At 40.5% G+C, this 27,539-nt stretch overlaps 2 protein-coding genes and 1 long non-coding RNA gene across 8 annotated transcripts in view; 2 read left to right on the top strand and 1 right to left on the bottom strand.

Annotated features, from left to right (window-relative positions):
- The window catches only part of WNK3 (WNK lysine deficient protein kinase 3), a 205,089-nt gene extending 197,846 nt beyond the window's left edge, over positions 1–7,243 (top strand). For all 5 annotated transcript variants that reach the window (XM_040466921.1, XM_040466923.1, XM_040466920.1 and 2 more), the window contains exon 23: positions 1,680–7,243. In XM_040466921.1, coding sequence (XP_040322855.1) covers positions 1,680–2,009 — 330 coding nt within the window. In that variant the 3' untranslated portion in view covers positions 2,010–7,243. The remainder of the gene's footprint in view (positions 1–1,679) is intronic.
- Positions 7,244–11,039: 3,796 nt separating this feature from the next.
- Positions 11,040–15,052, bottom strand: LOC121024718 (uncharacterized). Its single transcript, XR_005787798.1, has 2 exons — positions 14,885–15,052; positions 11,040–11,258 (listed from the first exon to the last, which is right to left on the bottom strand). It is a non-coding gene; the product is annotated as an uncharacterized LOC121024718 (long non-coding RNA).
- Positions 15,053–15,184: 132 nt separating this feature from the next.
- FAM120C (family with sequence similarity 120 member C) overlaps positions 15,185–27,539 on the top strand; it is a 111,805-nt gene continuing 99,450 nt past the window's right edge. The window contains exons 1-2 of one of the 2 annotated variants that reach the window (XM_040466915.1): positions 15,185–15,928; positions 23,940–24,242. In XM_040466915.1, coding sequence (XP_040322849.1) covers positions 15,248–15,928; positions 23,940–23,957 — 699 coding nt within the window. In that variant the 5' untranslated portion in view covers positions 15,185–15,247 and the 3' untranslated portion in view covers positions 23,958–24,242. Of the gene's footprint in view, positions 15,929–23,939; positions 24,243–27,539 lie in introns of those variants that run through there. The other variant, XM_040466914.1, reaches the window with a different exon arrangement.

The following is a 27,539-nucleotide window of genomic DNA, read 5'->3' on the forward strand; positions in this document are numbered from 1 at the left end:
ACAGGGGCAGGAGGGGCAGGCTTAGCTTGCTTCTCCTTAGGTGATCCGCTTCAGGAGGGGCCCTGTGGCAGCCGGAGGGAGTCAGATCCGCTGCCGGAGGTTTGGCTCCGCAGAAGCGCAGAGTTGGGTGTTTGTGTGGAGCGAGCAAGTTCCCTGGCAGGAACTGTTTCTCTTTGGGATTTTGGCTGGGGGATGGGCGGGGGAGATGGCGCTGGCGAGCGCCTTTGTTCCCCACCAAACTGAGCTCTGTCGTCAGGGGGCTCAGCAGCTCTCCTTCCCTTTGTCCTCCAGCCTTCCCGCTTTCTGAGCAGAGCTGTTAACTTATGGCCTCCCAGCCGCTAAGTCGCGCTTGCTGTCGGAACACAGTCCTTCAGGCCCCTCCGCTTTTTGCAAGCCAGACTCGGGGGCTCTGCTTGGCCGGCGAGCCGCCCCTCCGCCCCGGCTCCCTCCCGCCAGTCCGTGGAGCGCGCACCGCCTCGCCGCCCTTCCTACCCTCTTCCGTGGGCCTCTCGTCTGTGCTTGGCTCCGGCGACTCCGTTCTGCTAATCCTCTGGCGGTTTTCTGGGTTATTTAGGCAGGTGTAGGTGGAATCTAAGTGATCAGTAGGACTCACGGTGAGCCCAGCGTCCTCCTACGCCGCCATCTTCCCTCTCCATCTCCTATTTATATAATTTAAATCCAAGTTAACATATATTATAATAATGATATCAGGAGTAGAATTTATGTGCTCTTTTGACTCAGAAGTATTACATTTAATTTTACTTTAACAGGACAAAAACACTGATATGAAGAAGGGATTACTGAACTCTAAATAAATGTATTTTTACCTCAGGAGATACGGTCATTCATTCTTGAGTCGGGCAAAGCCTTTATTTCAACTTTAGTTTGAAAGTTTATTTAAAAGGGTTTAGGCTTGACTTTTCGATTTAGAGGAACTTAGCATTAGCGACTGATACCAAACTCTCCTTTAAGTGAGAATTATTTACTTCCATTAGACTTATTATTACCATGTGTATAAGATTTCAGTAATCTCTATACACATGCATAATCGTAGTAGGACATGATAAGGTCAGGCAGGAATATATTTTCAGAATACTGCCAAAAACTTCCCAAAATGCAACAGAAATGTTAGACTTTAACGCAATGAGTAGGAGTGGGTAGGGAGGTGACATTTATTGAGCATCTACTCTGTGTGCCAGGTTCTTTCTCCTGGGCCACACATAATCATGCTCCTCTGTCTCCAAAGAATTCTGTAGTAAGTTGGGCTATGGTCTGTGGTTCTGCATGAGAGAATTCATGGGGCTGGCAGAAAGAAGTAAAATTATAAAGAGTAGTGCTAGCATAAAGAAAGGAGACGACACTAAATAATAAACAGAGTGCTAACTCTATTCACTGGAGTTAATTCTCACCTCACTATTAAGTTACTTAGTGATATTTGGTGTTACCAATTTTTAGCTTCGGTTTCCATATCTGAAAATGCCTACCTTGCAGGTCAGTAATGAAGAGGAAATGAAATAAGGTATGCAACTATGCTTGGCACACAGAAAGGTGCTCCAAAAATGGTAGCTGCTCATAGTAATAATGGGAGTAGTAAGCCAAAAAGAATAGGAAAGAATATAGATGGGTAAAAGCATCTACCAAATAAACTGATCTTTTGTTTTTATTTTTGTTTTCGTTAGAATACTCCATCTACCATGGGCTACACATCAACATGGATTTCTTCTCTGTCCCAAATCCGTGGAGCTGTCCCAACCTCCTTGCCACAAGGACTCTCACTCCCTTCATTTCCTGGGACATTATCATCATATGGAATGCCCCATGTCTGTCAGTATAATGCTGTGGGGGGGCCAGGATACCCAGTACAATGGGTAGGAATTTCAGGAACACCACAACAGTCTGTAGTAATTCCGACTCAATCTGGGGGACCATTCCAGCCGGGAATGAATTTACAGGCATTTCCAGCTTCATCAGTGCAGAATCCATCTGCCATCCCGCCTGGTCCCAAATGAATCAGAGTAGATGATGAAGAAAAGGGAGAATTTTTTCAGAATTATTTTCATGATACCTAAGATACTAAACATTCTTCTTCTTGGGTTCTGCCATATTTTCCCTCGTTTGAGTTTACCTTCCACTGTATTTTTTTGTTTGTTTGTTTCATTGTGGTATTTTATATAGCTCATCATTCTAAAGAACTGTGCAGTTTGTACATAGAGCACTGCACACAGAAATGTTTTTTCACTTCAAATCCTATCCTCTTTGATACTTGATTTTTTAAAAATACCGTTCAGAATGCTTTAATAAGCTCAGCTTGAGCATTAACATTTCCAGGACACTTTCCATGAATTGCTGAGAAGCCCCCATTTTTTACTGCTGCTATCTGCAGCTGGATGATACTTTAAAATGTATAAAAACTATTTAAATTGAAACTCCCCAAACGTGGACGAAGTGAGACCCTCCAACAGCCGGAGTCTTATGGGATTCTTCACATGTTTATCTTAGGTTTACCTTTCACAGAAGGCAGGGTAACTTGCTGCAGGAAATGTTTTGGTATATAAAATTAGAATAACTTTGTCAACCAGTATAGACCATGAGCCCTTTTTAATGTGATTTTCTTCCCGTCGTCACAGCAGTAGGAGTAAAGCCTTGTTTTAAGTGAGGCGGAGAGAAAGGAAAAAACAGAACTGTAACAGTTCCTTGATTCTGCAGATACTGTAGCTACTTTAGGATTTCAATAGTAATTCAAAGTAGCTATCTCCTTGTTTCTCATGTGCACACTACATTGTTTTTGAGCATCTGAGAGGCATTGATTTGGCTTGCATTCTTTTGCAAGGGATATATTGCAGCTGATACGAATCTCATTTGGGGGGAATCTTTGTATTCCTAACAAAGAGAATTCAACTTACACCTCTATTGATCCATTCTTCTGAAGTAAAATGTACTTGACACAGCAGGTTGTACGTTTTGAGACTTACACATGAAACACTGGCTTTACAGGGTTCTAAGATGTGGGGTATACACTGTCCCGCAGTGAGATAGTAGACCCTCAAAGGACACTATTTAAGTTGCCCTTAGCTTTTTTTTTTATTACCATTTTTTAGTTGCTATAATTTCTTATTAGTATATATAGCATCCTAAATGATTTTAGATCTTAGATGATTTGGCAGCCTCTTTAGAATCTGAGAGAGATCACTGTCAAGTTGCACTTTACTGGGTTTTATCCAGTTTTAGGAGGAGGTGAGGCAATGTAAAAATAGACACTTTGGGATTTCAGGAAGGTTAACTATAATAATCTTAAAAGGCTGGTCACAGAGTTACCTAATGTTCAGTCTGTGAAACCCAAACAGAATTCTTAAATGGTATTTATCAACTACTACATATACACATTTAAAATACTTACCTTCCACTCTGAAAATTTCAAGGTCATTTCTAGTACACATTTACCTGATAATGAGTTCTGTCTACTGGTAAACATTCCAAATTATCACCCAACATTTCTGTTAAAAGATTTTCCTCCAAGTTCCTCTAAAATTTTTACCCCATGAGCTTGGCAGGTAAGGAAAACTTAATAGGTGTAGTTTCTTGTTTTGTTTGCTTGTTTGTTTGTTTGTTTTTTGCATAGTCTACTTTATGACATTCAGTACCCTTTTCAAAAAATGTGTCTGATATTGCTTACCTGAGGATCACACTAACCATCATGAAGGTTCTGTCACTATCATTTGGGGTGTCTAAAGCAGCATTTTCAGAATTGCTGTTGATAAGAACCACAGTTTCTTTTCATAAATGAAAACATACTCTGGTTTGGGTGAGTCTTTCTAAATCTTATGTACAGATTCTTCAAATTTCTTCTACAGTGTTGGTTTGCAAGTTGCAGTGATTTTAGGACATTAGTGTAATGCAAATGCTTGCATTGCAGTGTTTTCCATGTGTACAAAAACAATGCACCTAAAATCCATAATTCTTTAAAACTGCTCGTGTTTCATTATAAGAGTTGGCTTGTTTAATCACATTGAGACTTACAACCTATAAAGTGAAAATCCTGCAGGTTTTAAGATCCCTTCTTCTCCAGTTGTAATCCTTTTAAACAGTGTACCCCAGGATGAAAAAACCTCCATGGATGACATGCACAATTACATTTATTAATGGCTGCTCTGCATCAGATGTCCCACATTTTGCCACCACCTCTGTTTTATGTATAATTCATCACTCATTTGCCTGCAGACTTTTGCAGTGCCTTGTAATATTTAGAATCTTTTCAGATTTTTTTGCTGGAAAGAAAAGTAGTCTTCTAAAGTTTGAAGATGGTGAATAGTGTACTGCTGTCTCCATGCTGACTGCAGTAGTTGGGTTAACATATGTTATATATACATTATGTATACGTAACATGTATAAGTTTAAAAATACAGAAAAAAAGTGAGTTTGTGCGGAAATGAAGAAAACAGTGTTATTCACACCACTGTGGGTTTTTTCCCCATTACTTAAATGTTTGATTCAGATGATAGTCACTTTGACTGTAAATATTGGCTAGTTTTTTACCTAGGGGTTTTGCATTATTTCATAATTTTGCTAACTCATATAATAGTGCTGTTTTCATCCTTGCTGAGGTAATTTTCCTCCCCAGAAATAATTAACTCTTGAGGTGAAGCTCAGAAATTCCCTTCTTACTTAACAAAATGCCTACTATATAACAAGGGCCTTCTACCCATTTCCAAAAAACCACACAAACCTATCCTTTTTCATTTTCCTTTTTGTAGAACAGAAAAAGGTTGTACTAAACAATCCTGCTTGTAAAGTTTATTTGGGGGATAGTCTGTATGTCCAACTACCATGTTTACTTCTCCAAGTACAAGTCTGATGAATAGTACTGTATCTCCATATGTGGCAATGTGAGCATTTCATCATGAAGTACATGCTGCTATGTTTGTGAAGTTGTGTGTTAACATCATAAGAATATGAAACCAGTATTGGTGTAAATCTAATGAAAATAACCCTATGTATATTTGTAGCAGTCTTGAATCTCTATTTAAGGTAATTTGCTGTAATATAACAAATATCCATTTTGTTTTTCATCCTTTTCTTGCCAATTTTATATCAAGCATGAATTCTAATGGTTTGACAGCAAAATTATCTGTGAAAGTTTAAAAGGCACTTTTCTGCTGTGATTTTTGGATTGAGTGTGGTGTTATGTGCAGTATGATGGGATGTATCATTTTAGAACTTCAGATTTAATTACAGTCCAATTACTTTTGTTTATCTACCTCGTTTTCAGTGCTGTTTGGGGGTGTACAAGTAAACACTGCCTGTGAAACTTGCTTTTTTGCCTTGATTCTCAGTATTCTTTCAGGTTCCAAATCTGGCCTGCCTCCTTGTCCCACTGCTAACCATGAGTTTGAGATGAGTGGGACCATCACTCTGCCACCAATCTGTGTTTAAGTGATGAGAGCCATGTGCCTCTGCAGAATAAGCTTTGGGGATTTGGGGATGGAGAGCAGAGAAGTACACCCAGCTGGTGGCAATGTAGGACTTAGTTGTAGGAGTCCATTGTAAAATAAATAGTAAGAAAGTACTAAATTAGACAGTCCAGTGCCTGTAACTTAGCATCTTTTATTAAAGATGCATTTCTTGTCTTGTGTGCCTAAAGGGCTATGGGTTGAAATTGCTTTAACTACCGCAGTGAAATAGTTGATAAATCCTACAGCAGTGGCCTGTCATTCAGCATATTAGCATATTGCTAGGTATTTGCAGTGGCATTTTGTTAAAATGGCTGTATGCTTTTAGTTGAATTGTAGTTGGTGGTAACTGTTTATCTGATCTCTAAAGTTTATTGGAGGCATTGACTTTCTTTGTGGTCTTTTCTGAATGATGCATTTTTTGTTTTTCCAGAAACTCAGCTAATGTTTGTAAGCCACATGTTCCTTGTTTCACATGTTTACGGTGTGTAACACTACAGCATATTTAATCTTAGCAAATGCTGTATTTCAGGCTATATATATTCCTGAAGTATATTTGGCATCACTTTGGGATTCAGTTATTTAATCTTCTGTTTGGTTCAGAAAAACTTGAGATTTGAGGTGGTGTGCAGGCCATTTTTTTAAGAATAGGTTGTTCATTTTTTCATTCTGTTGTTTATTGTAGACTTTTTTTATCCCCCCCCCCCCCACTTTGAAGATGAACCAGAAAAGGGGGTGGGTTGTAGAAAAGGCCATTGATTTGATAAATGTAATTTCTGGGATTCAGATTTTGTTTTAATCCAATCCAGTTGGTAAAATTGTTAACACTCAAACTTGGTAAAATCCTTTGAAATTACTATGACATTTTTATGGAGCCAAATGCTTTCAGATCACCATGGAAATAGTCTTTGTATGTGAAGGATGAACACAAACATTGGTCGGGGTCCCTGATAGCCAAGATAGGCAGGGGCCTGGGGTAGTGGCTAGGTTACACCCAAGTTATTTTCAACTGAGATAGTTGGAGGAGTGTACAAACTAACAGCTTCCATCATGGAAGGTTTTCTTTTAGTTAAAAACCACCTCAAAAAGGCTAAAAGTCAAGCAAGAAGGGAAAAGAGAAACTGGGCTTTTGAGAAAAAAATGTGCCAGTGTAAAATAAACCCCTAAATGCGTGCTTGTCATCCTTCCAGGTTTTTTTTTTTTTTAAGTTACATTTCTTTTCACTATAAATTAAGATTTCAGATTGAGGTTTGTGGTCCAGAACGTACCCTCAGCAGAAAATAGTGACTGATCGGAAAGTGCAGTTGTTCAAGGTCTGTCATGCTCAATCACTTAAAGCTGTAATTTGTTTGATATGAATATTAAGCATGTAGACCTAGTGCAGCATGGGAGCCACTCAGGAAGTTTATGCAATTAATAAACTTTCATGCATAATTTACTATGAAGTATGCAGAATTTCAGCCACTCATTTAGTTGTATATGTGAACTCACCTTTCTTAACTGGGGAATGTAGCATTATATAGTATGTTGTTAAACTTAATTTTAATTTTAATCCTTCTTGACATTAACTTTTTGTTTTGTTTTGCTTTTGGGGGGGATTGTTTTTGGTAAACCAAGTGATCTGCCTTTAAGCAGTTGTCTGATTTTGGTTCTTTGAAACTGTGATTTTTATTTCATTTGTACCCAGCCATTGTAAGTATTTTGTTTCTTGGAAATTTTGTTTTGAAACAGAAAATAAAGGCTGTGTTATAAAATGAATATGTTATCTTATTAAAATGCTTTCATAGTCATTGCAATCACCTGGCTTAAACTGGTTATTCATTTATCCAGTGTAATTTAGCAGATTTAAAAAATTTAGTCCTATAGATTATAGGACTGAACAAATTAACCAAGCCGTGTATTACCTCTTGATTTATAGCCCCAGGAAATTTTGGCTGCACCTCTTCTCCACCCTTCTCAATGAGCCATAATTGTAACAGTCACTATGACTTTCTTAGTACTTGTTGTGTTATCTAGGCCTTTACCTGTGGTATTTTTATTTCACAAAACAATCCTATAAACTAAGTCTGTTATTATCTCCACTTTACAGAGAAAATTTATGGATCAGAGAGATTAAAGAATTTTCCATGGTAACATAGCTAGGAAATGGTGAAGCCTGTACCCAAACCCAGGTCTGTCTGACTCCCAAGCTCATGGGAAAAACTCCAAGCCATACAACTCTCAGATATACTGTATGAAAAATAATGCAAATACATTTGCAATAAGTTTTCATCTATTATCAGGATTAGTATGTACTCTTTTCTTATATATCTTTCATGAGGTTATATCCAGTGCTTGTTTCTTTTTAATTTTTTAACGTTTATTTATTATTGAGAGACAGACACAGAGTGTGAGCAGGGGAGGGGCAGAGACAGAGGGGGAGACACAGAATCTGAAGCAGGCTCCAGGCTCTGAGCCGTCAGCACAAGCCCCGCACGGGGCTCGAACCACGAACTGAGATCATGACCTGAGCCGAAGTCGGTAGCCCAACCAACTAAGCCACCCAGGCGCCTCCCCCCCCCCCCCCCCGGCAGTGCTTGTTTCATAAAGGATTCAAAATGTGCCCTTTGCACAAACTTGAGTTTTCCTTTTTCATATTGACATTGTTTCAACAAAACACCTTTAGCAAAAAGTACGTTTTGAAATTTCCCTCCCACATCTCTCATCACACTACAGTGACTTGGGAAACTGCCCAATGAGATCAGATCACTTGTTCACTTGATAACTTAGAAGAAACATGCATATGTTTATGCAAACAGCCATGGAGGAAGAGTTAGAGGCTTATCAAAATTATCCAAAATTAGGGGCGCCTGGGTGGCGCAGTCGGTTAAGCTTCCGACTTCAGCCAGGTCACGATCTCGCGGTTCGGGAGTTCGAGCCCCGCGTCAGGCTCTGGGCTGATGGCTCAGAGCCTGGAGCCTGTTTCCGATTCTGTGTCTCCCTCTCTCTCTGCCCCTCCCCCGTTCATGCTGTGTCTCTCTCTGTCCCAAAAATAAATAAACATTGAAAAAAAAAATTAAAAAAAATTATCCAAAATTAGATGAGGATTTTAAAAAATCTATTACCTTTACTTATTGACCCGGTAACTCTGAGGCATTCTGTTAGGTGATTGCTAAAGGAAGGACCTAAGGTACATAGTGGAACAAGCATGGGTTTTGATTTGCAGACCTCTCAAACTTCTACTTTCTCATTTATAAAATGAGGTGGTTGTGAATATTAAATAGGATATATAAAAGCAGCGACCCCTGTCCCTAAATTTTTTAATTGTATTCACTGTGACATACTTCTGGTGACTTCCACAGTAAAATTGTACTGGGGAAACCAGGCTGGTTTGGAAATGGGCCCTGATTCTTATTACAGTTAATACAGTTACTTTTTAGAGCCCAGCAGACCTGGGTTTTTATTCTAGCTTTGTGAACTTGGGAAAACTGCTTAACTTTTCTGCTTCAATTTTCTTATCTGTAAAAAGGATAGCTGTCTCAGTTGGGGTTGTTTCCAGACTAAATGAAAAAGCATATAAAGAGCTTAGCATTATATCCGGTACACAGTAGGCTTCTTCAAATGATAGTAACAACTACTCAAGGGACGTTACATATTCGCTATGTTAAGAGAAGAGGAAACAGGTGACAAAATTGGACCCAACTTGTGAGTCAATGTGAGGTCTGTTGGTGGAGGAGATTAGGTATTGGCCCAAAAGGTGTTGGATGATGTGACAGAGTGAGGTTCAGAGTGAAAGTGTTTCAGTTGGGGCATAAGACAATATAAAACCCATTTAAAATGTACACCACTAGATACATGAAATGGTAGAGAGCCACCTGGGTGGCTCAGTTGGTTAAGTGTCCAATTCTTGATTTCAGCTCAGGTCATGATCTTTGTGGGTTTGGGCCCCACATCAAGCTCTGTGCTGGCAGTACAGAGCCTGCTTGGGATTCTTTCTCTCCCTCCCTAGCTGCCCTTGCCCCAGTGTACTGTCTCTGTCTCTCTCAAAATAGATAAATAAACTTTAAAAAAAGTTTTAAAAAAAGAATGAGATGGTAGAATTTTCTGTGACTAAAGAGTTTAGAAAGAGCTGAACTAGTAGTAGTTGGGGAAAAGAAGGTGGGGTCTTACAAAGGAAGCTCAAGACAGAAATGAAGATGTACAGCATAAGTAATGGTCCAAATAGGAGCAGGACCTTGTGATAAAGAAATGGAAAGGACTAGCTCACATGCACGTTACAAATAAGGAAACAGCCTCAAGAATTTAAGCAGTATTGGGGTGCCTGGGTGGCTCGGTCGGTTAAGCTTCCGACTTCGGCTCAGGTCATGATCTCGTGGTCCATGAGTTCGAGCCCCGTGTCGGGCTCTGTGCTGACAGCTCAGAGCCTGGAGCCTGTTTCAGATTCTGTGTCTCTCTCTCTCTGACCCTCCCCCATTCATGCTCTGTCTCTCTGTGTCTCAAAAATAAATAAACGTTAAAAAAAATTAAAAAAAAAAAGAATTTAAGCAGTATTTGTAAGGGTTCTACATTCCATCTCAGAGGTTCTCAACCCTGACTGCATATTAAAATCACCTGGGAAGCTATTTAGAGCTATGTAAAGCACAACAATGTGAATATACTTAACACTACTGAACTGCACACTTGAAAATGGTTAAGATGGTAAATTCTGTTGTATGTATTTTACCACAAGTGGAAATAAAAAATGTGTCTGTGTCCCATCCCTATAACCAGTATCATTACATACACACAGTAATGTAATTAAGGTTGAGGACCACTGTCATCGTCTCCTTTATTAATCAAATGACTTCCCTACTTGCTATTAGCCAGTTATTGGTTCAAGAAAAGCAAGAAATATGGCAGCCTCATTAGACCTTCTAATGAACTACTTTCTATAACCATATGAACCTATAGCCTCTCAAACAGGCCCCAAAGATTTGGGCAGTAGAGAAAGCTAAGTGGGCCCCTTGCAGAAACTGAACAGCTAGTTGCTACTTAAGTGGAACATGTCAGAAGATTGAGTCCACTGTCAACTCTCCGTGCAACCTCTTTATGTTTCTCTCCACCTTTCACGACACAAGTGAACATTTATTAGGAACTTACTGTGCCAGTTATTGTGCTAAGCACTTTACATCATTTAATCTTCACATTTAATCTTCACAATCCTCACAAGCTTCTGAGGTAAGTATCGTTACCATCTCACTTCTAAGCTCCCTGTCGAAAACTGCTTTTTCCCCAGTGCCCAGCTTTATTCCAGGCATGTAGTAGGTGCCAAATCTGTTGAATAAATTAACGAATCCCTATTTCACAGATACAGTAAGGGATCAAGAGGCTAAGTAACTTGTTAAAGTCAGATAGCTAATAAGGAGTTGAACTGGTATTGGAACCCAGATCTTGGCTCCAAAGCACGCACTTCAACTACTATTCTGTGACATCTATTGTCCCCTCTCAGGGCTTCAACTTTCAGGGCTTTGGCCTATGTTATCTCTACCCTCTTTGGCCAATCCAGCATAAAGTTTCAACTGTATTATGTTAAGACTCTTGTGTACAAGTAATAGAAATCTGATGTGAACAAGCTTAAGCAAAAAGAGGAATTTATTATAAAGATGGTAGTGTCTCACAAAACCCAGGGATAATGCAGATGGGCCTTAGGAACAAATACATCAGATGCTTGAATGCAGCCAGGATTTTTCATCTCTCCTCCAGCTCAATCCCAAATTATCTATGAAGGTACATGAAGGATGGCTCCTGCTGCAGCCCTGAGGATAAGGCAGAGAAGGTGGTAGAAAAGGGGTGCTGGGAAGACAAAACAACAGATGTTTACTTAAACTTCTCTTCTTCATGGTCCATCAACACATATGCCATCTTCCCCATATCTACAATTCCCAAATGCCCATACCTAACATAATCCACGGACAACTGCAAGTCAGATGCAACTTCTGCATCCAGAAGCAATAGCATGGCATAGACCTGCCCCTTCCTCGTCTACTTCAGCGACAAGCTAAACGTAACTCCTCTTGATCCTGCAACCTTTAATAAACTTAACTACTAACAATAAATCTAACATGAGAAATAGAGAAACAGATTAACCACAATCAAAATTCCCCTTTAGGAAAGAAGGGCACACCATTATCAGCCACCAGGACCAAGTATGCACCGAAGTGCACCTGGATAGGAATAAAGGAATAAATTACAGGCATAGAAAAATTTATGGGAGTCAATTTACCTTCTCACTTAACCAGTCTGTACTTGGGCCTAGGGCATACTCTAGAAGAGCAGCGATTCTCAAACTTGAGAGTGAATTAGAGTCACCTGGAGTGAGACCGGCAAAAACTTTCCTGACATGAACTCTCCCTTCAAACACCTGCACCAAGAGACTTGACCAAACTTTAGTATGGCTTCTAGCAGCCTAAGGCTAGTCTCTGAGATGACCCATTTCCCATCTGGAAAGCTTAGGGCTATCAAAAGAATTTACAGTTTGTTCTAGCCAACACTTAAAGATAGGCCCCTGACCTCCCTTTTAGAGCCTTGTGAGTTCTTCCCCTGTCCCCTTGAGATGTATATGTATCTCCTACAACTCAGATATTTCTTAAGTACCTGAGAGCCACTCCTTTGAAATGTAATCATCAGGAAGGCTAGGGCCTTTACCTCCCCCCCAGTCTGTAGGAGGATAGCATCCTAAGTTCAACAACTGCCAGCTAGCAGACCGAGCTGGCCTACTCCCTTTTACACTATCACCCACTTTTTGTAATTTTTCACTTCCTTCACTCTACTTGAGTCCTTGTGCCCTCCTTCTCTTTCTTCCCTCATCCTCTCTTTAAAACACCTAGTCACCTCTGTGCAAGTGGGAACAGAGCTCAGTTTTTTTCCCCTACTGGCAGTAGTTACTGAATAAAATGTTTTCACTGCTTTAACTAATGTCGAGTTTTGTTTATCTTTGACATTACTTAAAATGAGTATTGCTGGCCCCACTCACGGTTTCTGATTCTGGAGGTCTGAGGTGAGGCCTGAGAATTTCTAACAGTTTGTAGGTGATGCTGATGCGCCAGTCCAGGGACCAAACTTTGAAAATCGCTGTTCTGACTCTGGTCCCTATTCACTAGATACGATTTTCTCGTGATAAAACTTCCTCAGAACCTAATTTGACTGCCTGTGGATTTCATTTGAGGGGACTTTGAATGCTAATCAGTCCAAGAATCTTGTCAAATTATGCTCTTTGAATCTTCAGGTCTACTAAAGGGAATAATCTGGCTCATCCTGTTGCAGTTTCTATTTCTTAGCACTCTACCTAACGACTTGGCTCATTCTCCCTAGCATTCCACTCAAGATCTTCAGTTCAGAGCTTAGGTAGGAAATAATAGGCTGTGTTCAAGGCTGTAAAGCCTCTCTTTTCTGATCTGCTCTGGGAATGTTATGCCTACCCTCTCTTTGATTCCAGCTAAATCCATTTACAGAAGGAGACCTCATCACATTTGGGGGATTTGGAGAACAAGGAATCTATAGAGGCTTACACAGATAACCTCATTCCAATTACCTAAGTGCCAATTTCCTAACCACTTGAACCACTGAAACATTTGACATGAGACAGAGTTCTACCACTGTTAATTCAGCAAAGCCCATGCTCTGTTTTGAGCCCCGAGAGCAGTAAGCAAATGCTTTGCTGCCAGATAACACAGAATGCCAACTTCCATTAACTGATGTGGGATATCTCCAATCTCTGCCAATTTCGTATTTTAGGGTCTGTAAATTGCCATACTCTATTTCTCATATCAGGTCTTGAACTTTGTTTTTGGTCATAAGTAGTTTCTAACTACTTTGTAAAAGTAGTAATAATAAGTATATGGGGTTGCCTCACAGAAACCAAGGACTAGAAATGTTTCAGGAATGATAACCTGGAATTTAAACACAGTGAAGACTATGTCTCATCTCTGTGCTGAGAATCTGAATTTTTCTTCTCTTTCTGTAGATCAGTATCTTATACCTCTGTCCCTGTGGTGGGAAAATTGCTGACAGCTTCCAAGTTTTATGCTTAGGAAAAACTGATCTCTGTGGTTCAATTCCAGCTTTCTAGGGAATGAGAGTCTGATGGACCCAGCTTGGATTATTTGTCCACCTGTGACCCACTGAGCTACGGTTATAAGAACATGACAGTTTTTGCTGTAACTCGGTCAATGGGAGGAGAGTCATTTCCCAGAAAAGGAGGGCTAAGCAGACAATCCAACAGGTGTTCACTGTACTAGAAAACCTCTATTCTTTCCATCTTTCATCCATTCAAGCTACTGTTCTCTACTTTCACTGGGCATTTTCAAGAGTTCCCTATATGCACTGCTTCACCATTTATTTATTCTTTGCAAATCTGTCTTGTTCTATCTCCACTATTCTTTTATGATAAATTCCTTTATGGAGCTTGAAGCTTTTACAGCTTTTGCATCCTAATAGACTGTTCTCCAACTTCATTCATCTTTACTACTCTTGGGCTCTGCACTTTTGTATTCTAACTCTGCCTGCCATGATCTCCCATCTCTCATGTTCCAAGCCAGATCTGGCTACTATTACAAAACATGTTTTCTGCCCTCCTCCTGCTAAGAGAGTGGGCCCTAGAGGCCAGCCAGAAGACTGGTGCTACATCAAAAATCAACTGAAAATCTATTTTTTTCAAAAGATTATGATTCTGTCCGTCCGGAATTGTAGCCCTTGCAGTTATTTTGCAAAAGCTTCCCGACAGATTGATTCACAATGAAGTTTAGAAACAAAGGTCCTAACTATACAACACTGTAGCTCAGTGAGTACTGGAAAGATACAACTTGAAGTTTAATTTGTATTGGTACTTATTTCCCACACCAAAGAGATTTTGAAGAAAAGGGATACTCAATTTCATTTTGTTTCTGCACTGCGTCCGGCAAATAATGTCAATTTCACCACTCATAAATTGGGGCCAACAATGCTTTGAAGAATTATGGTAGTTAAAAGTTAAGTGGATTACTACAGAAATGTCGGTTATCGCTTTTAAATTTCATGTGTCCCATCTCATTCATTAAAAGCTACACATATTCCCCCACCACGCCCCAGCAAAAAAAAAAAAAAAAAATTCTCCCTCCTGGAGAATTTTAACATACTTCAGCTGAATTCAATTAATCCATTCTACTTCCTTTCCCATGATGCATCACTTCTCCCCAAACTCCTTTTCCTGGAAAAGGCGGTAAATAGCCTGAAGCAACTAGGCGGACGCCAGGAGTTGTAGTGCAAATCCTAAACACATATCACACCCCACTACTTCAGATCCTGTGAGCTCAAGGGCAGAAAGGGGTGGTAAATCTTGTTCCCAGACTGCATCCTGAGGCCGTAGAGAAGACTACAACTCCCAGGATGCCCCTCTGCCCCGCCCCGCCCTGCTCCCCCTCCCCCGTCTAGAAAGCGAGTACCATAGAGAAGACGAGGCAACATGGCTCCCGGCGGTGGAAGGGAGAGCCTTCACCCCTTTTGAAGCGGTGAAGCGCGGCCGGCGGGGGGGGGGGGGGGGAGTGACTAGAGTCCATCATCGCTTTTATCCTCTCAGCCTTTCCTAAATCCGGCCGGCCTCACTCCTCCTCCTCACCCAAATCCAATCTGTTGGTCTCCTCCCCACCCCCCCCTCATCCCCTCGCCCGCTCACCCCTCCCCTCGGGAATCCTTTTCCCGCCCCCTCGCCCCCCGCGGAGTGCGCACGCGTCCGTCCCCAGCTTCGCGCCCAGATCGCCACCTAACCTGCTCGCGCAGCCGCCGTCTCGTCTGCCCACCGACGAAGCATGGGCGTCCAGGGCTTCCAAGAGTTCCTGGAGAAGCGCTGTCCCGGGGCCGTGGTGCCCGTGGACCTCCTCAAACTCGCGCGCACGGTCTCGCGCCAGCAGCAACAGCACCAGCATCGCCAGCTGCCTCCTCCGGCAGCGCTAGCTCCCGGGGCTCCACGCACCGCCAGGGGCTCTGCGCCTCTGCAACCGCCACTCCCGCCCGCTGCCTTGGGTGCCTACTCCGGGGGCGCGGGGCCGACTCGGCACCATCACCCCGCTCACCACTTCCACCACCACGGCCAGGCGCACCCTGGGCTGCACCCGCCGCCCCCTCCGCTGCCCGGGGCCCGGGTGCTTGTGGACGCGGGCTCGGCGCTTCCGCGGCTTTATGGTGGCTACCAGACGGATTGGGTGTGTGGTGGCCAATGGAACGCCATGCTGGGCTACTTGTCAGCGCTATGCCAGGCTTGTGCCTATCCCGGCGGCGACGGCCTGGAGCTGGTGGTCATGTTTCCCGGGGGCCTGGGAAAGGACCGGCTGGCCGAGTGGGGCCGTCGGTGCCAGGCCGAGCGGCAGACAGCGCAACTGATCGTGGGACACGTGGGCAACAAGGGCACCCCTCCTCCACGGGCCTGGTTCCTGCCACCGGCCTGCCTGAGCCACTGCGTGAGGCTAGCACTCATCCGCTTCCGGGTCAAGGTGAGGGAGGGGCCGGATCTTAAATAATGTGCCCCACACCTATACCCTCCCAGCTAAACACCTAACCACCCACTAACCTGCCACCCATCTACCCACTCACCGCCTAATCAGCTAACCTACTTGCCTAATTATCCACTGTCATTTTATCCATCCACCTTCCCCTTCATACCACCCCCTACCGATTCGCTGACCAACAGAAGTACATCTCTACCTGTGTCACCCCAATAACTCTCTTTACTTTCACTTATCCAGTGACCCGTCTCTGGGTTTTAGCCGAATTTCTTTTGTAGCCCCATCTTTCTCCTACTGTCTTCTGCCTCAAGCTGAAATGCCCTTTCCAGTTGGCATCTCTCTTCCGTATGTCTCTTTTCCAACCTTGCAGCAAATCAGTTAAACAAATGTTACATGAATACCTTTCGTCTACAACTTTCCCCCCATTTGACCCATTGAGATTTTTTTTTACCCATGTGTCCATTCAGTCTTTTTCATTTGCATATGCTTCTGTTTCCTCCTGCTTTAGACTAAACAAAAAATTTAAAAACCCACTGACTCAGTCACTGTTCAACAATTATTAGACCACTGAGAGTAAGGGGTTTAAGGGACATGTGAGACATGGGGGTCCTACCCTTGGAAAATCAAATATGTAAGCATGGAAGATTTATTTAATGGTATAAGTGTGTATGTGATTCTGCTTCATGGTACAGATTGTAAGTACAGTATCTGTTGTGTGTGTGTTGGGGGATATCTGTGGGCTACTATTGTAAGGGGAGGCTTCCTCAAAAAAGTTGGATCTCATTTAGTTCTTCAGGGATGGGTTGGATTTGAATGGGTTATGGGTTTGGGAGGAGGCTGCTTTAAGTAGGAGAAAGAATGAGGAGCAAAAGGAATATCAAGCATGTTAGGCCCCATGGGCAGTTAAGTCCAATCTCTGCATGTAGTTGGTTACTGTTTATGGGGCCTGGGGAACAGCTTGGCAGCCTCCCCAGTTCTTGGCACCACTCCTGCTGCTCTGATACTTTCCCATACTCTTAGGTTTCAAGTTCTTACGTGTAGGGAATAGCAAGGTTTGGGAAGTAAAGGAGGTGGGCAGGAAGAAGAAAAAGTACAGGGTTGGGTAGGACAAAATCTCAAACCCTATTCCCATCCGAGGCTCTTGGGTATGTGCTCACAGTTAAAAGACAGGACAGTGAATTTTGAGAATGATAAAGAAATGGTCCTGGGTGGAGTAATGAGGAGGAAAAAAAAATCTCATTGAAAGACTGAAAGCTTGCAGTGGTCATAGAGTTTGTGGCCATAGTTCAGTCATGCTAGAACGCCTTGTGCACATCAAATCTGTGCCTGGGCTGGATAGATTATAGCTGTTTTTAATAATAAGAAAATCCAGTCATGAGCTATCTTAAACATATATAGTAGAAAAAAATAATAGACATTCATTTGCTTGCCTTCCTGACCATATTTCAGTAAATTCTTCATTCATGATGATTCTTTCCACTTTGTTTTCATTGCTGCCACCCAAGCTTTAAGGACTTTTTACCTCATTGTCATTAACCTGGTTGCTGGCAACAATGACTAATGGAATGCTTAGTAGGTGTCAGGTGCTAATCTATGTGCTTTAACAACAAAATTATTTTATTTGATCCTCAACAATAACCTGTGAAGCAGTATCATCCCTGTTTTCCAAATGAGGAAACTGAGGCACAGGAGGTTTAGAAACTTGCCCAAAGTCACCCAGCTATTAATGGCAGAGCTGAGGTTCTGGGATCCATGCCCAGGCAGTCTGGCTCCAGAGCCCATGCTCTTAACAACGGTGCTCTAAGATGAATCTTTCTAGAGTGCCAATGTGATTAGATCATTCCCATACTCAAAATGTTCCCTGGCTCCTTGGTAAAGACAGGTCTGGGTCATTCGTTTATATTCATTTATTGAGTGCTTGCTGTAGGCTAGGTACTATGCCTGTTGCTGAGGATTCAGAGGTTAAAAAAAAAAAAAAAGGAAATCCCTGTACTTAAGGAGGTCAGTTTAGTGAAAGACAAAACCGAGTTGCAGATACTGTTAGCTAATTGCAAATGATGAAAAATATGGCCCCTACAGGGCGCATAGTTAATTCTGGGTGAGGGTTTGAAAGTTGGGGGAGGCTTCACAGATTGGTGCTGAGCCTTGGAGAGGGCTGGAAAGGATAAGCAAGGTGGTGGACAAGGGTGTGGAAACCTAAAATGGCTAGCCATGAGATCTGAATGGATTTGGATTAGAGGTTGGCAGGAGAATTAAACACGGAGTATGGATTTGTGGTTTCCAAACTTTTTTTGTTCATGCACCCCCAGCAGTCAAAAGTTTTGAGAAGCAAACTTAATATGGCTTACCAAAATTCTCCATCACACATAGTCTCATTTTTAAAATCCCAGCAGTTTATCACAATAAGATGGACTGATATGTGATAAAGCAAGTGTGGAGAAAATGGTAGAATCTCAGCGGTGGGTATTTTACTCACTGTAAAATTTCAACTTTGCCAAATGTTTGAAGTTTTTCATAATAAAATATTGGGGAAAAAATTCCCAGCAGTCCTCTTCAGTCCTGAGAACTACCATTTGGGGAATATATAAATCTTATTCCCTATGCTACATTGTAAACACTCTTTGATCTTTTCATATTCTCCATTAATATCTTGTATATTTTGGGTTTAGGACACATTTTTTTCCTGAATGAATAGGTAGGTCAGTAATTCTAAGAGAGTGGATTGTATGAGTAACCTAAAAAGTGTGTAGTGTGGCTCTTAATATAGTGAATTTAAGACTGACTGCAAAATCACATACGTAAAGAAATTATTTATTTTCGTTACCAGTGAACGAAGTTCTCTTTCCTGATTTTGGTTGGTGATCTTTGTTGTTGGAGTGATGGAGAGCTTCCTGGTTTATAGTACACACTTAAAAGATACTGGTTAATAGCTGATGTAAACAGCTGTGATTTGCTTTTATAGAGGAGTGTTCCACTATTTTGAAGATAGCAGATTTTCACTCGGATGATCTGCATGCTTACCACTTCTTTTGACTGAAATGCTAGTGCTTCAGAACAAAACCCACTACTGTATTTCTCTTCTTGGTTTTGTTCTTCAGACTAAGCTACAAAATGAGTCTTTATTCCTAATCTTATTTCCGTTTGTGCAGGTATTAAATAAAAGATAAATTGCTGGGTTGTCTGGTTAACGCTAGGTAACTTAAGACTGCCCATGAAAAGATTATTGGCATGAATTTTGTCATTTGGTTGGTTTCATTGCTATGTCCTGCAAACCTTTGTAAGTGTAATCATCAATAGCATTAAAATGAAGTAAACTGACCAATTGCTAGCCTGGGTCTCAAAAGTAGAGCAGCCAAAAGCAGTTTTAGAATGTGGTTTGGGAAATGATGTGGGGTGGTTATGGGGATGAATACTTTAACGGTTAAAAAAAGATAACACATAAAACCCACCACTTCACAGCTATAATTCTTTAGAATGGGACCAATTAAAGAAAAATGAGTTGATTTAAAGAAAAGTATTAAGTTACAATACTTGGATGTGGCAGATATCATGTTGGTAGTACATGAGCGATCAAAGTTTTGAAAAGTCTGACCAAGAGCTGATACCATTTTATGCTTTCATTCTCTAAAATGCAGTATAGCAATGACTGCTATGCTTCCGGGTTATTTACTTATACCCTCAGTGCCACTCCTAGGTGCTCTAGTGGTAGGAAAAATTATTATAATAATTATTATTACTTCCTGAGCACCAAGTTGTACATAAAGTGCTTTTCAAATACCTCATTTATTCCTCACAAGCTTGCAAGAATGCCCAGTATTCTTCCTATTTCTTTGGTCTGGACACTATTAGGTGCTGGATAAAAATCCCTGTTCTGGGTCTGTATTGCTCAAAGTCCCTTTCCACAGTTCCACTACACTATTTCCTTCTTTTTAAAAAGAATTTTTTTTAATGTGTATTTTTGAGAGAGAGAGAGAGAGAGCAAGCGAGAGTGAGCAAGGGAGGGGCAGAGAAAGAGGGAGACACAGAATCTGAAGCAGGCTCCAGCTCTGAACTGACAGCACAGAGCCCGACATGGGGCTCAAACTCCCCAACTATGAGATCATGACCTGAGCTGAAGTCAGACGCTTAACCAACTGAGCCACCCAGGCGCCCCTATCCGCTTCTTTTTGTATCTTCTTGTGTAAGATTGTGTACTTTTATTGGCCAGATAATATGAATAAATACATGAAGAAAAATAATAATAAATCAATTTGTTAAGCACTCTATGCCAGCATTGCTAAATGCACAAATACTACCAATATAAAGCACATGTGTAAGCTAAGTATGAAGTGAGTGAGTCCTAGCAATCTTTCTTTTCTGCCTTTTCAGTCTCTCTCTCTCTCCCTCTCTCTCTCTCTCTCTCTCTCTGTGTGTGTGTGTGTGTCTCTCTCTCTCTGTGTGTGTCTCTCTCTCTCTCTGGTTTCTTTCACTTACAGCATAAACAAATACTCTTCAAACAACAAAAACCTTGCCTTTACTTTGTAATTCCCTTAAGCCATTATCTTTATCCCTGTTCTTCCCTTTTAACCATTATTCATGAACAAAGACTGTATTAATTCCCATTCCCTAGCCTATTGCCACTTGCTATCTAATGTCACCATTCTGAAGCTGCCACATCCATTTCCACTGTTACCCTTTCTTGGTCCTTTTTGAGGTGATTTTCACTATTGAGCTATCCTTTCTTTAAATTTCCTTCCTTGAATTTCATAATGCTGCTCACTTCTGATTCTCTTTATATGTCTCTAGTTCTTTCTCCTTTCCTAAGTTATTCCTCCTCCTCTGCCTGCTTCCTTAAGCTTCAGTGTTCTCAAGACTTCTGTCCTAGCCATATTCTCCTATATTCACTTCCTGAGCAATCTTCTCCATTATCATGGCTTTAAATATTAACTATATTCTGATGATTCTTATAGCTCTTTCTCTACCCCCAACCTCTCTCATGAGCTTTCAAAGTATCTTTTCAGCTCTGCTACTCAATGTCTTACAGGTCACTTAAATTAAAAAAATATTCAAGATGGAGCTCATTATTTTCCCCCAAAACTTGTTCTATTTTCAGTGTTCTCTTTTCCTTTGAACCTTGTCTTTTATCTATTTCAAGCCAGAAAAGATGGAGTCCTTAATTCTTCACTCTCCTGTCACCTCCCATATCCACTTGGTTACCCAGTCCTGTCACCTCTATACCTCAAAAATGTCTCATGAGTCCAGCCACTTCCACCCCGATTGCCTTAGTTTAGGCTGCCATCATTTCTTATCTGAACCATGAAAATAGCCTTAACTTTTTCCTTTACCACTTTCTGGACAAGAGCCCGTCTTCTACATTACTGTCAGGGATATCATCCTGAAAACCAAAGCCGACTTCATTGCCCAAAGATAAACACTGGCTACTTTTTACCTACCCTTCCAAGTCCAGACTTCTCAGCCTGGCGGACAATGCCTTTCACAGTCTGATCCCAAACTCTCTCCAGCCTTACTTGGTGTTTACCCACACCTGGTCCAACCATTCGGAATGTCCCAACCATTCTGAACTTTTTAGTTTCCTGGGTATACAGTGTGTTCTTACATAGTGCTTTTCTTATGTCGCTCTCACCCTTGCATAGCATATTCCTACATATTGATCAAAAATAATATGACTCTTTCCCAGCCAAGGTTGATGATGTGCTACCCAAATGCTCTTGAATTACCTCTCATTTTTTCTCTTTCATAGTATTTTTATATCACATTTAATTCTCTTTTTTCCCATGCTGTACATTACATCCCCAGAGCGTATTTATTTTATAACTAGAAGTTTGTATATAATTCTCTTTTAATTGAATTCCAAGAGGGCAGGGATTTGCTTTTAGGGCTGGACACATTGTATACAATAATGGTTGTTGTGAGAGAGAGATTGGTTGGTTGATTGACTATAGAGAGCTTTAAGGGTCAGATGAGGAAGAATTTAGAACCAGTGTTTTATAATGTTACATATTAATTCCCTGTAAATCAACTTAAATTCCAAGTGGAATTGAAAAACTCTGTTAAGTAAAAGTAAGTTTGGTAGCTACTTAGCAATACATTTATAGAATACATTCCTTCTTGGTGGTAGTAACAATAGCTACCACATGGGCTGGGTACCTTACATAGATTCATTATGTCATTTCATCCTCACAACCACCTCTCAGGATATATATTAATGTCCTTTTTTTTTAATGGCTAAAATAAAAACAGAATCAGCATAAGTTTGCACTGCTAGAAAACGGTTGAGCCAAGATACAAGCCTAAATATATTTGAGACCAAAATCCTTCATCTTTAACATATTGCAAAATAGCATAGTTGCATTTCAAACTAAACCTTTTCCAGATTATTTTTCTTATATTTAGCTTGTGGAGCATAATGGCTAAGACAACAGAACTTGGAACCAGACTGCCTGGGTTTAAATCCTTGTTTTTCTCCCTACTAGATAGGTAAACTTAGGCAAGTTAACCTCTCTGTGCCTCCGTTTCCTCATCTGGAAAATGAGGGGTAGTAATAATACCTGTATCACACATTTTGTGGTGAGTCTTAAACGATTTAATGCAAGTAAGGTGCTTATAACATTACATGGCACATAGTAAATCCTATATAAATGCTAGCTACTATTACTTTGAACAGAATATCTTTGGTGCCATGTATGTTGGACCTAGATCATTTCACTCTCATGCTTTAAGTTTAGAATGGTGGCCTGCAGAGTCCTTCGTGTTCTGCCTGCCATTCTCTGGCCTCATTTCATCCTATTTGTCTTCTCAGGACAGTGAATGGTTTTCAGTTCAAGTAACATTTTTTGAGCATCTTCTTTGTGCCAGACCCCATGCTAAGTACTATGAACAATGGAATTCATTCATTCAATAAATATTTATTGCACGAGTCCTGTGTGCCAGGCACAGTTCAAGATTATGAAGATAAAGTAGTGAACAAGACAGTTTTCTGATCTTATGAAGTTTACATTCTAGTGGGGAGGACAGACAATAAGATAAAAAGACAAAATATATATAATATTTTAGGTGGTATAGTAAGTGCTGTGGAGGAAAATGAAGTAGGGATGTGAGTTAAGGGAGTGTTGAGGTCAGGAGGATACTCTGTCTCTCCAGGACCTTGTTAGGTGAGACAAGTATGAAAATACTAACAATATGAGCCCAGAGGATCATTTCTCTGGCCCTTGTCATAGGCCCAAGGACATAGTCAATGGAAGTGGCAGAACCACGATTTACATACCAGATACCAAAACCCTTACTCTTTTACCATAAAGGAAATTACAAAGATTATGGCAAGGATGGCAAACTGGCAGCCAGTAGGCCCATACATTTTTTTAAAGAACTCCATTGATCTTTATTGATCAGCAGTGTTTTGATCAGTAGTGTTTACCAGAATCTGAAATCAAATAGCGGGTTTGGACTGAATATTAAGGCATCATCTAGTTGAATGATGTTTCATTTCCCTCTATCATTTAACTTGCATTATATGAACACATTTCTTTTTTGAAAAATATGGATTTCTTGCCAGCATTTAAAAAATTGTGAAATGTTACAAAAAATTCTGACTTTCCAACCACTCTTGAACTATCAGACCCTTTGGCAACACCAATTGCCCCCTTTTGCTGAGCCACATGGTCTTCATTTATTGGAATCTCTATGATTCCATGGTATCTTCCTGACACAGTGACCAAGTACCTCTTGCCATTCATGATAGCCATCTTATATCAATGGCTCCCAATGATTCCCACCTGCTGGTATTCACACTCTTGTGTAATCTCCCCCCATCCCTTGTTTATGGGCTGGACCTAGTGACTTGTTTCTAATGAACAGACTACAACAAAGTGATGAGATGTCACTTTCAAGATTAGGTTATTAAAAAACTATGACTTCCATCTTGTTTGCGCTCTCTCTCTCTCTCTCTCTCTCTCTCTCTCTCTCTCTCTCTGGCTCTTCTTGCTTGATCACTCTGATGAAGCAAGCTGCCATACTGTGAGCTGCCCTATGGAGAGGCCCACATGACAAGAAACTGAGGGCAACCTCCAACTAACAGCCAGTGAGGAACTGAGGCCCTCAATCCAACAACCCACAAGGAACTGAATCCTGTCAACAGCCAAGTGAGTGAGCTTGGAAATGGATCCTTCCCAGTTGAGCCTTGAGATGACTACAGCCTTGGCTAATACTCTGATTGCAGCCTGTGAGAGACCCTGAGCCAGAGGACCCAGTTAAGCCATGCCCACAGATACTATGAGATAATAAATGTTTTTTTTTAAGCCACTAAGTTTTTGGGGTAATTTGTTACATAGAAATAGGTAATGAAAACATCATTGATTGTTGTACTTTTTAATAGTAGTTTTGATAAGCATGAAATATTTCTTGCACCCACATCTATGAAAAGTGACAAAATCACACAAGAAGGTCATGTATTTAAAGATAATTTTTTTTAATTCAGTGACAAGAGATTGTTGTGCTATAGTGAAAAGACCAAATGAATTGAAGTCCAAAGACTTGCATTCAAGTCACTAGTGGGATCTTGGGTAATTTATTATTTCATTTTGAGAATCTTCGTTTATGAAGTGGATAAGAAAGTGATACCATGTTTCCCAGGACAGTCAAGAGAATTACCAGCTATAATATATGTGAAACCTACTACATACGTGTTAGTTCATATTAATTTCAGTCTCTCCTGTGTTTCCATAGTACTCTATATATTTCCATTGGCTTGTACCATAATATATTGTGATTATCTGTTATATGTAGGCGACTTGATCTTTGCATCTACTCACACAGTATTTGGGCACATGGCAAGTGTGCAGAAAGCACTGGTTGGAAGAATGAACAGTTGTTACATAACTAATGAAAATTTAAAAACACTAAAATATGCTTAAAATTCTTAACCGAGGTATCTTTTGTCTTTGGGAAACTTCCTTTTGCCAATTTGCTGATAGGCATATCTGTAAAGAGGTCAATTTCAGCAGAAAGGTCTTCATATCAGGTCACTATGTAAGGCTTAAATTTGGTCTATTGAACAATTCTTAGCACAGCCAAAGCACCTGAACCAGAACTGTACGAGGAGGCTAGTCCATCTTCTGGGCACTGTTATGGCACAAAGAATACACTGAAGTACTTAAGTCTCCATACATTTTATGCCCTAAGGCAAAAGGCAGTCATGGAGCTTGAGGTGTTGTCTACCATTTGTAAGGCTTCCATTTGTATCTCAAATACCAGTTTTAGATATTCACTCTCTCTCTTAAATCAAAAAGCTGGCAATAATCATCTGAAGAAGATCACACATTTAAAGGAAAATCAGAGAGAACCTATTTCTTGGTGAAAGTGATGAGTATTCCTCTATATCTAAATAAAATATGTCTGTTGAAATACTGCAATTTAAGACATCATTTTAAAATAAACCATTGTAGGAAATATGACCAGTGTATAAAAATGAAGAGTGCTGAAACAAAACTTTTAATAGGGCTTGGAATTTCAATAGGCTGTGTTTTGGAATACAGACAGAGTAGGTGATACTGTTATGAAATGCATTTATATAGTAAATGAAAGCATTGCCAGGGCTTGAAAATCTTGTCGGTGGTAGTTTAAGAAAATGTCTGTTGAATACAACAGAAATTACATAATGAACAAGCATTTGTAAAGGTACGAAATACTGTTGCTCAGGATGTTAAACATTGGTGGCTGAACATTTTGGGGACAGTAAGTTATTTGTGAAGTTTTAGATCTCAGTTGGCTACATAGATATAAGCACTCCCCATACAGCTGTACACTTCACTGTGCCTAGCCAGTAGTTCTCACAGTATGGTTCCTGACCAACAGTACTGTATCACCTGGAAACTTGTTAGAAATGCAGATTCACAGACCCTAGTCCAGACCTACCATATCAGAAGCTGGAGGTGGGGTTGTCAATCTGTTTTAACGAGTCTTCTAGCTGATTCTGATGCACCCTAAAGTTTGAGAAAAATTGCACCTAGATATAATTCATGTGTTAAGAATTTTGATGGAATCTAATTCTTTGGGACTTGGAGCCTATGACAGGTACATTCACAAATACCTGGATTTTGTGTGTTAAGGAAAGTCATGAAATTTTTGGTATAGGTTGGTCAAAATTATGACTACAGAAGGTGCTTCTGCCATAGTGTTACTCTTGGACTCAGAATATTTCAATTTGAAGCAGAAACACTTTATAAGGACTTAAAGATTTTAATTATGTCACTCCTTAGGATTCAATTATTATGCAAAAATGTTCAAAATGAATCATGTTAGGAACTAGTGATTAATAATGTGGCTTACACCAAACAAAGCTGAATACTTTGAATTATTAGATGCACGTTATGCAAATCTGCCCTATTATATGTAGACTGATTGCCTTGGCTGAGGCGTGGTACTGAAGATACTAAAAAAAGGGACTTCTGGCATCCAAAGAGCATTCAGTGCACCAGCAAAGATTGAAATAGAATACTTGACCTGTTTGGTTGACATTGCAACTCATCTAGAGAGGCACTCTGAATAAAAGCAGGTTTATTCAAAAATACCTTCACAAATGTATCGTTGTATTTGCTTGTTTCTAGCAAAATTATGCCTTTGGGAAGCTCATTTGGCAGGTGATAAACTGGCTGACTTTGCTGAAATTGGTTTCCAAGAAATGAAAGTGATGGCCTGAACTACATTCCCAAAATTGTGAAGTTGTCTGTTGCATTCCAGGAAAGGTTCTCTGGCATTATATTTTCAGAAAAGGAACTAATATTGTCCAGTTAGCCTTCCTCAATGTTTATGGTGTAAAAGAAGAGCTACAATGGAGATAACGAATTACTGTTTTATGGTATTGAAAATGAAGCATGGTGTCATTGGAATACCAGAATTCTACAAATATCTTGGGGGTCGTTACCCTAAATATAAAAAACAGTGTGCAAAATGTCTGTGTTTGGAAACTCCTACCTTTCTAAACAGCTGTTTTCTATTACAAGATGGGATAAAATTAATCATTCCCAAGGACCCAAAGCTAAATTCTTTACTGCACACCCCAACACAAAAATACAAAACCTAACATTGACCTCCTGGCACACTTGGCATCAGAGCTCCTGTTCTAAGTTAAAGGAGAAAAATCACACACACAGATGTAATGATTAACTTTTTTCTATTTTTAACTTGTGTTATTAACTTTGAATTTTAAGATGTAAACTCCAGTATCTTGTATGTTTATATCATTAACACTGACAGTGTGGTGTAGTTTAAAAGAAATTAGGGGCACCTGGGTGGCTCAGTCAGTTGAGTGTCCGGCTTCGGCTCAGGTCATGATCTCATGGTTCATGAGTTCGAGCCCCGTGTCGGGCTCTGTGCTGACAGCTCAGTTAGACTTTGAGGCACAGAGGCCTTGCAGCTGAAATATAAACTGTCCATATTTCTATTGCTAAAGCAGACTTATACATAATCCACCCCTCCCATTGGCTTTTCTTATGCTTCCTCGTCATCTCTGATTTCTTTTTGCTTTGGAATTGAGAACAGAGGGAAAGGTGGACTACAGAGCTAAGCCTGAGTCAGATACCAGTTTGGATTTAACACTATGTGG

This window comes from Herpailurus yagouaroundi, unplaced genomic scaffold (genome assembly GCF_014898765.1).
Source record: "Herpailurus yagouaroundi ecotype Mexico unplaced genomic scaffold, PumYag 67005, whole genome shotgun sequence".
Taxonomy (NCBI): Eukaryota; Metazoa; Chordata; class Mammalia; order Carnivora; family Felidae; genus Herpailurus; species Herpailurus yagouaroundi.